The 13761-nt window shown below is 44.6% G+C and overlaps 1 protein-coding gene across 2 annotated transcripts; it reads right to left on the bottom strand.

Moving 5' to 3' along the window:
* Positions 1-1162: 1162 nt before the first annotated feature.
* On the bottom strand, positions 1163-12858 carry LOC142660257 (glyoxal reductase-like). 2 transcript variants are annotated; one of them, XM_075836843.1, is made up of 2 exons: positions 12804-12858; positions 1163-3130 (listed from the first exon to the last, which is right to left on the bottom strand). In XM_075836843.1, the coding sequence occupies exons 1-2, from the start codon at positions 12817-12819 to the stop codon at positions 2271-2273; spliced, it is 876 nt and encodes a 291-aa protein (XP_075692958.1). In that variant the 5' UTR covers positions 12820-12858; the 3' UTR covers positions 1163-2270. The 2 variants fall into 2 exon arrangements, with proteins under 2 accessions (XP_075692958.1, XP_075692959.1); XM_075836844.1 differs by having other exon boundaries at positions 12745-12828.
* Positions 12859-13761: the final 903 nt, after the last annotated feature.

Genomic DNA, 13761 nt, shown 5'->3' with positions numbered 1-13761 from the left:
TTTTGAGGCAGATATTCCTCCCCCAAAATACTCCGTGTGAACATAGCCTAATAACACGGTGTAAACAGAGAGCTCACAACTATGAATTATCCTTCATTAACGCCATTATCACAGAGAATTGCAGTTAATATAATTTCACAGGTTGACAATTGTTTTAAAGAAAATTTACTTTTTGGTTAAAGGGGATGTCCAGGAATAAATAGTATTTATATTTTAACTGGCATCGTTACTCTATTCTGATCTGCGGTTACGTGACCGCACTAAGAGTACATTTTTCATTTCCTGTGACGTTCCGTGTCTTTGCTCAGCCAGCATTGCCGGCTGAGAAAGGCACGGCGGGTCATCACATCAACTACATTTACAGGCAGTGGGCCGGGCGGACGTTTCATGAGCTCTTCAGAGCTCGGCCTCCTCTGGCCCTGCCGCCTATAAAGATAGTTGATGACGCACAGTGTCTCTACACAGCAGGATGTACTGGCCGAGCTTGTACACGACCCCCTCCTCCTCCTATCTCCGAGTTCCAGCACTGCCTGCCCGTCTCATCTCATCTCCCACGCCGCCCACCTGCAGACCCCACCTCGCGGAGCCGCCCCCCGGCGGCAGCACCCCCCTTATGGTATATAGTCATTACAGGGGTTATATAAATACAGGGATGATGGGGGTTATGTACAGGAATGATGAGGCTATCATCCCTGAATATAACCCGCATCGTCCCTGTGTATTACCCCCATAAACACCGTATATAGCCATCATCCCTGTGGATGATGAGGTAATACAGGAATGATGGGGGTTCTACACAGGGATGAGTTTAAAAAAAATATATAATAATAATAATAATAGGGCTCCACAGCACTATAATCTCATCTTCAAGGTTTACCCATGGGAAATAAAAAGTTGCAAAAAAAAGTAATGATGCAATTTTACAGGGACTTGGGTGGGGTTTAGCCAATTCTGCTTGTATTTCAGTCCTGGTTTTAGCTTACCCCTCCTCACCCAAATGATTTCATCAAGAACATAACTAAATCTCCACTGTGTGGACAAGGCCTTCGTGCACATTTACATGGAAATACCAGTCCTTCTCAATGAATTAGAATATCAAAAAGTTAATTTATTTCAGTAGATCAATTCAAAAAGTGAAACTCAAATTCATTACACAGAGTGATCTATTTCCAGCATTTTATTTTAATGTTGATGATTATGGTAACAGTTAATGAAAACCCAAAATGTATTCTCTCAGAAAATTAGAATATTATATAAGCCCAATTTCAAAAATTGATTTTTAATACCGAAATGTTGGCCCACTGAAAAGTATGTACAGTATCTGCCCTCAATACTTGGTTGGGGCTCCTTTTGCATGAATTACTGCATCAATGCGGCGTGGCATGGAGGCGACCAGCCTGTGGCACTGCTGAGGGGTTATCAATGCGGCGTGGCATGGAGGCGATCAGCCTGTGGCACTGCTGAGGGGTTATCAATGCGGCGTGGCATGGAGGCGATCAGCCTGTGGCACTGCTGAGGGGTTATCAATGCGGCGTGGCATGGAGGCGATCAGCCTGTGGCACTGCTGAGGTGTTATAGAAGCCCAGGTTGCTTCATCACTGACTGTGGGAAATTCAAAGTAAATTTTGCATTTCATTTGGATGTCAAGGTCCCAGAGTCTGGAGGAAGAGTGGAGAGGCATCAATCCAAGTTGCTTGCGGTCCAGTGTGAAGTTTCCACAGTCAGTGACGGTTTGGGGGGACATGTCATCTGCTGGTGTTGGTCCACTGTGTTATATCAAGTCCAGAGTCACCGCAGCGTCCACCAGGAAATTTTAGAGCACTTCATGCTTCCCTCTGCTGACAAGCTTCATGGAGATGCTGATTTCACTTTCCAGCAGGACTTGGCACCTGCCCACACTGCCAAAAGGACCAATACCTGGTTTAATAACCACAGTAACACTGCGCTTGATTGGCCAGCAAACTCGCCTGAACTAAACCCCAGAGAATCTATGGGGTATTGTCAAGAGGAAGATGAGACATCAGACCCAACAATGCAGGCGAGCTGAAGCAACCTGGGCTTCCATAACACCTAAGCAGTGCTACAGGCGGATCGCCTCCATGCCACGCCGCATTGATGCTGTAATTCATGAAAAAGGAGCCCAACTGAGGACTTCCTACTCCTCTCTCCTCGGATCAGTTCAAGTTTTTGTGAAAATAAAAAAACACCATATCAAAAACAGTCATTTAAACGACTCCTAAGAAAGTAAGTGGATTACAGTATAGAAGATGCTATGCCACTCCTGTAGGATCCCAGCAGTATCTTTTCTCAGTGCCGTCACCTTTTAGCAGTCCAGCTTCTTCATTACCTAGCTCAAAGTCCCATACATTAATATTCTCTCTTATTCTCTGTGATGCAGAAGCTTTAGGGATAACCCCAACACCTTGCTGTAGTGCCCACTTTAGTAACACCTGGGAAGGAGTGCGCCCATGTATCTTTGCCACTTTGCATACTTCCACATTTCCCAGTAGATCTCCACAGCCCAGGGAAGAGTAAGCTTGCAGGTGAACACCGTTTTGTTTACACCAACTGAGAAGAGCAGTTTGTGGGAGCCGTGGATGGCATTCTACCTGCAACACAGCAGGTGGCACACTGCATGACCCTAACAGCTGTGCTAGGTGAGCCTCTGTATAGTTAGACACACCTAGTGCTTTAATATTGCCAGTCTGATACAGGTCCTCCAAGGCTTTCCAGCTTTCTTCTCTAGCTGCTCGGTTATTGGCATCATCACTTCGCCAACCCTGCTTCCCTGGCCAGTGAATCAGATAGAGATCCAAGTAATCCAATTCCAATTCTGCCAAGCTCTTCAAGCAAGCATCACGGGCTCCTGTGCCTACATCCGCAGGTGATAACTTGCTTGTAATGAAGATATCAGAGCGACTTAAGCCATATTTAGGCAACAGCTGGCGCAAGGCTTGGCCAAGATCACCCTCATTACGATAGACTGAGGCTGTGTCAAATGAGCGGTACCCACAGTCTAATGCAGCATCTACAGCCTGGATTACATTTTCTAGTCCCTTCAAGCGAAATGTGCCCAGGCCAATCAGGGGCATGGTCACCCCATTATTAAGGATTACAACTTGCTGTTGAGCTGCAGGAGGATAGAAAGAGAAAAGTCACATTTCATAAGAATGGAATATCTTGTATATAATGCCATTTCTCATGCATTTATGCAATATATTAAGCCTACAAACATGGAATCTAACCTGAAGTACAAATAAATCCAAAAATAAATAAAAAGGACAGTCTGCTGAATGCAACAATTAACCCCTTGGCGCACTAGGATGCACCGGTACGTCATGGTGCGGGGGTGATGTTTGGAGAGCGCTCACGCGCTCCATATGCTGCGGGTGTCGGCTGTGTTTTACAGCCGACATCCAGGACTAACTGCCAGGAGCAGCGATCGTGCTGTTCCTGGCTATTTGACTCCTCAAATGCTGTAGTCAATCGCGACCGAAGAATCTGAGGCGTTGAAAAGAGGGGAGCGGCCCCCTCCGACAGCTCATCGCCCACCCCGCCCCCCCACGCAACGAGTTTGGGGGTGACTATGGCTGTTATTGCAGCCCAGGAGCCTTATAAAGGCCCCCAGGGCTGCCTTCACTCTGCCTCTTAACAGATGCCTGTAAAAATGACGATATATTGCAATATGTTAGTATTGCAGTATATTGTACCAGCGATCTGACGATCGTTGGTTCAAGTCCCCTGGGGGGGGCGGGGGACTAATAAAATGTGTAAAAAGAAGTGATTTAAAGCTTTTAGTAGTGCAAAAAAAAAATTTCAAAAGTAAAAAAAACAAAAAACTGTTTTTTGGTCAAAAAAAATTAAATAAAAAGTGATCAAAAAGTCATATGCACCAACAAATGGTGCCAAAAAATTCAGTTCGTTCCGCAAAACATAAGCCCTCACACCATTCAATGCACGGAAAAATTAAAAAGTTATGGTTCTCAGAATGTGGTGAAACAAAACAATTATTATTTTTTTTTTAACAAATAGTTTTGTTTTTTTAAAGTAGTAAAATATAAAAAAAATAAATAAAAATAAAAATAAAAAAAATCTATATATAGATTTGATATCACCGTAATCGTATTGAGCCACAGAATAAAGTTAAGTTGATGTTTTTACCACACGGCAAAAGACGTAAAAACCAAACCCAAAAAATAATGGAGGAATCGCCGTTTTTTTCCAATTTCAGCTCGCAAATATTTTTTTTTCAGCTTCCAAGTACATTATATTGTACTTTAAATGCTACCAATAGAATCTAAAACTTCTCCCGCAAAATTTAAGCCCTCACACCGCTCTATTGACAGAAAAAAAAAAGACGATATGGCTCTTGGAAGGCGGGAAGTGAAAAACGAAAAAAAATAAATAAATAAATGGCTCGGACCTTAACCCCTATCCGCACCAGGACGTAACTGTCCGTCGTTGCGGGAAGTTACTTCCCGCACGAGGACGTACAGTTACTGAGTTAATCCCGGTGCACACTGTCGGCGACAGTGTGCACCAGGAACCAGGAGGTCAGCTGACACTCCCCTCTTGCCGGCCAGCGGTCCTTTGCCGCTGATTTCGGCGCATTAACCCCTTAAATTCGGCGATCGGGTGCAATCGCCGAATTTTAGGGGTTTCTAACATATCGGCAGACCCCCGTCCGAAATCGCGGGGTCTGCCGATAGTTAGTATGGCAAACGGAAGCCAAACAATGGCTTCCGGGTCTGCCATGGACGGAAGCCCATCAGGACCAACCTTCGGCTGGTCCTGATAGGCTTCCTGTCAGAGTGACAGAAAGTCACTGTGCCGTTCCCGATGCACACTATCGGCGACAGTGTGCATCGGGAACTTGGAGATCAGCTGTCCCCGACAGCTGACACTCTCCAGTGTTGCCGATCAGCGGCTCATCGCCGCTGATTTTGGCAATTAACCCGTTACATGCGGGGCTCGATTGCGATCTCCGCATGTAGCGGGTTTGTAGCGCATCAGCAGCCCCCATGCAATCGTGGGGGCTTCTGATGGCACCCGGGGGCCAGACAACGGCCCCCAGGTCTGCCATGTATGTCAGCCTATGAGGATTAGCCTCTGCTGATCCTCGTAGACCAACTGTCAGAGTGACTGTGACGTCACACTGACAGTTGGAATACGTTACACTACCTAGGTAGTGTAATGTATTCTAGCAGCGATCAGAGCTGCAGGTCAAAAAAAGAAAGTGTAAAAAGTTAAAGAAAAGTTAATAAAAATGTTTTATAAAAGTGTAAAAATAAAAGGTTTTGTTTTCCTATAATAAGTCATTTATTATAGGGAAAAAAATGAAAACGTTAAAAAAAAAGTACACATATTTGGTATCGCCGCGTTCGTAACGACCCAATCTATGAAACTATAATGTTAATTTTTCCGCACGGTGAACGCCGCAAACAAAATAAACGGAAAACTGTCAGCATCGCTATTTTTTGGTCACCACCCCTCCCAAGATATAGAATAAAAAGTGATCAAAAAGTCGCATTTACCCCAAAATGGTACCAATAAAAACTACAACCCGTCCCGCAAAAAACAAGACCTCCCACAGCTTTTTTGACGAAAAAATAAAAAAGTTATGGCTCAGAATAGCGTGTCCCAGAAAATAAATAATTTTATAGAAACTTAATTTTATTGTGCAAACGCTGCAAAACTTAAAAAAAACTATACACATATGGTATCGGCGTAATCGTACCGACCGGCAGAATAAATTAAAACGTAATTTATTGCGCACAGTGAATGCTGTAATAAATAAAGAATTTAAAGCGCCAAAATCGCTGTTTTTTGGTCACCCTAACTCTAAAAAAGATCCTGAGGGGCCAAAATGCTCACTATACCACTAGAAAAATTCCTTGAGGGGTGTAGATTCCAAAATGGGGTCACTTTTGGCGGGTTTCCACTGTTTTGGTCCCTCCGGGGCGTTGCAAACCCGACATGGCACTGAAAACCAATCCAGCAAAATCTGCGCTCCAAAATCCAAAAGGCGCTCCCTCCCTTCTGAGCCCTGCTGTGGGTCCAAACATCAGTTTACGACCACATATGGGGTATTGCCGTAATCGGGAGAAATTGCTTTACAAATTTTGGGGTGGTTTTTCTCCTTTATTCCTTGTAAAAATGAAAAAATTCTATGTTTCCACAGAAAAATAGGTGATTTTCATCTTCACAGACTAATTCCACTAAATTCTGCAAAAAAAAAACTGTGGGGTCAATATGCTAACTATACCCCTAGAAAAATGCCTTGAGGGGTGTAGTTTCCAAAATGGGGTCACTTTGGGGGGGGGTTTCGGCTGTTTAGGTACCACAAGACCTCCTCAAACCTGACATGGTGCCTAAAATATATTCCTATAAAAAGGAGGCCCCAAAATCCACTAGCTGCTCCTTTGCTTCTGAGGCCGGTATTTCAGTCCATTAGGACACTAGGGCCACATGTTGGATATTTTTAAAATCTGCAGAATCTGGGCAATAAATATTGAGTTGCGTTTCCCTGATAAAACCTTCTGTGTTACAGATTTTTTTTTATTACAAATGAATTTCGGCAAAAAAAATGACATTTGTAAATTTCACCTCTACTTTGCCTTAATTCCTGTGAAACGCCTAAAGGGTTAAAATATTTTCTGAATGTGGTTTTGAATACATTGAGGGGTACAGTTTTCAAAATGGGGTGATTTATGGGGACTTTCTAATATATAAGGCCCTCAAAGCCACTTCAGAACTGAACTGGTCCCTGAAAAAATAGCCTTTTGAAATATTATTGAAAATATGAGAAATTACTGCTAAAGTTCTAAGCCTTGTGATGTCATAGAAAAATAAAAGTACGTGAAAAAAAATGATGCAAACATAAAGTAGACATATGGGGGATGTTAACTAGTAACTATTTTGTTCTGGTCCATCCAAGGAGCAGAACGACAAAAATACTAGAAGCGGACGGAAACGATTGGCTGTAATAGGTTCCGTCGTGGCGCCCATGGTTTTACTGGAAAAAATAATAGAGCAGCATGCTGCGTTATTGTTGCCGATATTTCAGCCGGATCTGCGATGGAAGTGAACAGGTCTTAACACTGAGTTTTAGACAGTGTAAACATAGACAAGGCAATTAGAAGATGCGCCATATTTAGCAAAGTGGTGCAAGCAGTATTATAAATTTGGTGCATTTAGCTAGACATGACATTTTTCTCTTCCTCATGCCACCTCTTCATTGGCTTATTTTACGCCAGTTTTTGCAGCAAAACAGCGTCACAATTTTTGCGCACAGTGGCACATTTAAAGGTAATGTGTCTCGAATTAAACCTTTTTTTTTTTTTTTTTAAGTAAGTTACTTATTTCTATTATATTTTTACGTTTTTTGCTGTATTTTTTTTTCCTCCATATGGTGGAAAGTATTAAAAATTAAATAATAATTTTACATGGTTTTCCTATGTTGGCCACCAGAGGAAGCACTTCCCAGAATTACAGAAAGGTGAATAAGGCAAAGCAGCCTGACTCACAGCTTCCGGAAATGTGGGAGGGAATCTCACCCCCCTCCTACAAGCCAGGAAAAGGTGTCTTCAAATTGCTAAGCAGTGTTCGGCTGCCATTTTGGGTGTGATTGTACAAATGCAGCTGGCAGAAGTTATAGGACACACCAAAAGGCTAAGGGTATGTTCACACGCTTACTAAACCAAGGGAAAACAGCTCCTGATTTTCAGCCATTTTTTAATCAAACCCGTGTTTTTGGCGGCGTTTTTTATGGCCGTTTTTGGAGCTGTTTTTCTATAGCGTCAATAAAAAATGGCTCCAAAAATGTCCTAAGTGACATGCACTTCTTTTTGGCGGGCGTCTTTTTACGTGCCGTTTTTGGAAAATGGCAGATGTTTGTAGGCGTTCTGCTTCCGATTTTCCAGCCGTTTTTCGGGACGTTTACGGCTTGAAAAACAGCTGAAACACTGATGAAAGTGAAGTGAATGACTTTTCAGTTGACAGGTTCACACTGCGTGTATTTGACGCTACCCACACTCAGCTCTGCTACCCACACTCAGCTCTGCTACCCACACTCAGCTCTGCTACCCACACTCAGCTCTGCTACCCACACTCAGCTCTGCTACCCACACTCAGAACTTTTAGAAAATATCTAAAACAGTTAATAAATGTGGCGAACAGCATGTACTCCAGAGTTCTGGCGCAATTTGAATGGTAAATCTGCCCCTATGTGTTTTAATTCCTGACCATTTATAAGATCTCTGCTTCCTGTCGCTGAATACAAACATTCGCTTTTACATCTAGGAGGATAAAAACCCATACAGACCTAATACTTTAGTATCACCCTGGAGTCCAGACTACTTGGCGTATTTTTCAGACTATAAGACGCAGTTTTTAGCAAACGTTCTTATAGTCCACAGTCAAGTGACCCGGCATCGCCGGGCCCCCTGACCGCTTCATTACTTAACCCCTTCCCGACCCATGACGTGTCGGCACATCATGGAGCAGGGGGGGTGGGGGAAGACGTATGGAGCGGGCTCACGCGCTGAGCCCGCTCCATACACTGCAGGTGTCTGCTGTGTTTTACAGCGAACACGCTGCTCTAACGGCCAGGAACAGCAATTTCGCCATTTCTGACCGTTTAAAAGTGTTGTGCCATAAAACACATGTATCCCCTATCTGTGAATAGGGACACACGTGTGATCGCTGGGGGTTCGACCCCCAGCGATAAGGAGAACAGGTACCAAAAGTCACTGAGAGCGCTGCATGAGAAGCCTTGACTTCCGCGTTCTGTGTCCAGCAGTTCCATAGAGATGAATGGTATTCTTCTGCGTATGGGTGAGCAGCTCTCCATTGAGCTGCGGAACAAATAAGCCAGACACAGAACCCGGAAGTCCAGGCTTCTCATGTAGCGCTTTGGGTGACTTTCGGTCCCCTGTTCTCCTTAACGCTGGAGGTCCCAGCGGTCAGACCCCCAGCGATCCCACATGTAGCCCCTATCCTGTGGATAGGGGATAAATCGGTTTTATGGCAAACCCCTTTAACTAGTTAAATGCCGCGGTCAATAGTGAGCGCGGCATTTATAGGTTTTTTTTTCTATGAAGGACATATCCACAAGATATGTCATAAAAGTCAGATAGATGCGGGTCCTACCTCTGGGACCCGCACCTATCTCTAGAACAGGGCCCCCTAAACCCCGTTCTAGCTTTCTGTGCTCTCCTGGCCACTTGATTACATGTGGAGTTACTGAAACAGCGTAACTCGCGAAGCTACGCTGTTTCCGAAAGTCCCAAAGAAGTGAATGGCAGTTACGGAAACAGTGTAGCTCAGCAAGCTACGCTGTTTTCATCTTACATGGTCGGAAATCACAAGCGTCAGCGGGAGTACAAGGGGCCCAGTTCTAGAGAGTTCTCTGGGACCCATATCTATCTGACATATCCTGTTAATATTTCATAGATGTCACTGATGGGAAACTCCCTTTAAATGCTAATAAAGTTGTATAATTGACACTGTGCAGTCCTGATGATGGCATATGCAAGTGAGGAAAGAAGAATCAGTCTTCAGTGCAGCCATATAAAACATGTGCTTTCAGCTAAGGCCCCCTGCACATTACGTCTTTTGCACTACGTTTGACATATACATCCGTCACCATAGCCTATAATGGCATCAGTAAACGGGATACGTCATCAAAAACTATTAAAAAGCACATGACGTATACGTTACCCCCATCCTGACATTTGACGCAACTGTACATCATGGCCGGGAAGGGAAAGTATGGCGATAACTCCGATCCTAGATGTTTAACCACTTAGATGCCACAGTGAATAGCAAACGCATCTAAGCCAATAGAATGAGGGGGGCCCCTTCATCATCTGCCACTCCCCCTGTGACGTGATCACTGGGTGCTGATGGTTGTCATGGCAGCCTGAGGGCCTAACGAAGGTATACCATCTTTGTGCTCCTCCTAAGCCCTGCCAGTAAGAGTTAAAATACATTAGTATTGTAGTATATCATACCAGCGATCAAACGATCACTTGTTCAATTCCCTAGGGGGATTTAATTTTTTTTTTTAGAAAACCATATACAAAAATAAAATAAAGTTAAAAAAAAGAAAAACATTTTCACATTTTTGGCCACCATATAAATTTGGTCACCAAATAAAATAAGTGATTAAAAAGTCGTATGTACCCAAAAATACATCACCCATAGGCTTCATTGTTGAAAAAAAAAATATGTATGGCACGCAAAAAAAGTTATTTTATGGGATTCCATTGTATGCAATAGCGTGGTCTACTGTTATTCCATCCTCCCAAAAAAATTAAAAAAGTATACTCATGTATACTAGCAAGTCGGAGGCCCAAATGACATTCTTTTGGCCTCGGTGGGGCTACTTCAGCCCTATGTACACATTTAGCGCTAAACCTAGTGAATGAACGGGTGCCGATGTCCAGCATAAATTATGCAGCATTTTCACAAGACAAATTAAATTGGACCACAGGTGAATTTCTGTATTTCTTTTCTGCTGATTTTTTCAGTAGCTTCTGGACGAGATTTGTTCAAATCTTATCCACCTTACTGCTACTGTAATACTCTGCGGAATATCTACAGAATTACATTTATCATCTACCCACAAAATAGGTGATAAATATATGATCGCTGGCGATCTCAGTCAGTCCAATATACATTAAATAGAATGCTCAACTACCACTCCATTCAAAATTTTCCTTACTGCGGTCATGGCTCAGGACTCCCGTTCCAGTGATTGGTGGGGCCCCCAGCAATCATACATTTATTAGCTATCTAAAGGTCATTTGTGAGAAAATCCCTTTCAGTATTCTGCAAGAAATTCCTGCAAAGCAAATCAGAGATGGAGCTTTTAGTATTAGGCTGGGTCTAAAGGCTCATTTACACTGGGCGACTGTCGGGCAGACAAACGTTCATATAACGCTCGTTGCTGATAATTGCCCTGTGGAAAAAGGGCAGCCATCAGCAGATGAACGGGAAAACGTTCGATCATCTGCTCTGCTGGTCGGATAGTTTTAAAAAAAAAAGTGAAATATTATCGGTCGGCAGACATAATAATGTATGGGGGCGAACGATCGGTGTATCGACCGCTCGTCCCCATACATAGCTCCGTGTGACAGGAAGAAACGAGCGCCGATCAATGATGTCTCGATGGCTGCACCGGCCGAATTACCATCTAAGCACCAGCCCAGACACAAAGCCCCATATTCCAAAACCGTGTTTTTTGGATCCGTAAGAAAGCGCCCTTCCAAGTTATGTTCCGTCACCTGCCTTGCTACAGACGATAATTCTAGTAGAGCGGGGATCAGCAGTATCAGTCATGTCTGCTGTTGTGAAACTACAATTCCCAGCATGCCCTGCAGTGGCGTAGCTATAGGGGTCGCGGGTCCCCCGTTGCCATACAGCATGCCGATTAAACAAATTTTCTGTGTCGTGAAGCCATCACTTCCTGGTTACGGTCACATGGTACATTTAGGGTACCATGTGACCGTGACGTCACGTGAGGGGCGTTCCAGCCAGCGTGGAAGAGTCGGTGCGGAGGTCTCCAGGTGAGCTGCAGAGTCTATTGTATTGTGCGCTCTGTGTTTGTGGTGGAAGGGGAGCCCGTTAAATTACAGCCCCTCCTCCTCTCTCCACCGCAAACTGCACAAGACAATACAAACTGTGGGTCGCGTGAAGACCTCCAGGGGGTCGCGAGTCACTCACCAAGGTCCCGGTTCCATTCAATGCTGGAGCAAGGAGCTGACGGCTCCTTGCTCCAGCATTCACTGTGCCCCAAGCGGCTCGACGCAGGCAGCTGCGATGATGTTGCTACATCATCGCGCATGTCTGCGCCAAGTCACTCATAGCGCACACCGGAGAAGGATCCTCCACCCGGCGTGGGAACGGGGATTGGTAAGTAATTATGTTATTTTTCTATTATACTGAATGTGGGACGGATATGGTGGGGGGTATTATACTGAATGTGGGCTGATAAGAAGGGAACATTATACTGCATGGGGGGCTGATATGGAGGAATTATACTGTATGGGGGCTATTGTACTGTATGGGGAGCAGTGTGGGGGCTGATATGGGGAGCATTATACAGTATGTCGCAGATATGGGGGGCATTAAACCATATGGGGCAGTTATGGGGGCATTATACTGTGTGGGGGCAGCTATGGTAGCATTATACGGTGTGGGGGCATTATACTATGGGGGCTGTTGGGCAAGTCAGCTGGGCGTAGGCGCGCGCAGGGGTCTGGTGATGGTGGTGTTGGGGAGGGGGGCCCAAGCTGAATTCTTGCACCCAGGCCCATGAGCCTTTAGCTATGCCCTTGATGCCCTGGCAGCCTTTGGCTGGAATAATAAAGTCCTCGTCTGTCAGGGTATGCTGGAAGTTGTAACTTCACTATAGCTGGCATGCCCAGAAAGTTGCCAAACCTTGAAGTAGAGAATACCGTTCATCACGGAGGCACCATACGGGGTACGAGAAGTGCGTATAGGTCTGTGATATAGACATGTAGCGTGCACATACAAGGTTGGTGCATGTGACTTCACCATGTACACGAGCCGCCACCCCACGTACAGGAGCTCCTACACTACTGCAACACAAGAAGATGTCGTCTACACGGGGACACTATAGAGTATTAGGCAGCTGGGGCTCAGTAATCCCTACTGCAAAAAATAGAACTCCGTTTCAATTGAACACAAATTCCTATAAAGTTATCGGTGCCTGCATACCTACGTGACTGGTGCGCTCTCCATTACATTACAGACTATCCCCATCATACCGGACGTACCTGCCTGCCGCTCCATCCTTGCAGTCCACAGGACACAAGACAATCACATGGCAGGGGCGGGGACGAAACACAGAAGCTCCGCCTCCGTTGTGCGTGACGTCCGGCCGATCCAGCCTCTGGGCGGAGCTGCGCGCTGTGCTGATTATTTAACCCTTTGTGGTCACCTACACGGGATTATATTTAATCAGTTTGGCGCTATAATTTAGTAAAAATGTCCCTACATTTTCAGAGCTGCTATTGCTGCTTTAAAGCTAAACAGGTTTTTTCTAAAGAGAAAAATGTCATGCAACAAAATGACACAGAAAAAACAGACATTTATCACGTGGTAAGAGACAATTAACTCACAGACATTGCTCAAATAAATAACCTAGTGCCATAACATATGACACTACAGATAATTGATCGCCCCTGGGAGGATATGTTCGTAAAGACAGAGCTAATGTATAAAAAGCAGCGTAGACATATAGCAACCAATCAGAGTTCAGCTTTTATTTTCCTACAACAGGTTAGAGAATGAAAGAATTTCTGATTGGTTGCTATAAGATGGCTATAGAGTTGTACACAGGTGATGTACAACAGCTTCAAAGTTTACAAAAAAACTTCCTTTCTCACCTTCTCTGGTGCTACCTTTGCAACGCTTACCTGGTCCCGTGCTGGTCTCCTAACCACTGCAGCCTCCTAACCACTGCAGCCAATCACAGGCTGCAGCGATCACATGTGACGACACGTCATTACTGGAGGCCGGGTGTACAGAGATCAGTGGGGGACCAGGGTAGCATTGCCACTGGAGTGCCAGGGAAGGTTACTATAGTCATTTGGTGTTTTTTAGACACCCGGCTGTTTTTCACAAGGAAATCCGCACCAAAATCTTAGTATGAATTTGCCGCTATAGGTTTCCCTGCGCATTTGTTGCAGGAATTTTCCATAGCAAATCCGCTACGTGTGAACTAAATCATTT

Source organism: Rhinoderma darwinii, chromosome 9 (genome assembly GCF_050947455.1).
Source record: "Rhinoderma darwinii isolate aRhiDar2 chromosome 9, aRhiDar2.hap1, whole genome shotgun sequence".
Lineage (NCBI taxonomy): Eukaryota > Metazoa > Chordata > Amphibia > Anura > Rhinodermatidae > Rhinoderma > Rhinoderma darwinii.
Note: the sequence above shows the minus strand (reverse complement) of the source record. Positions and strands in the feature narration are given on the sequence as shown.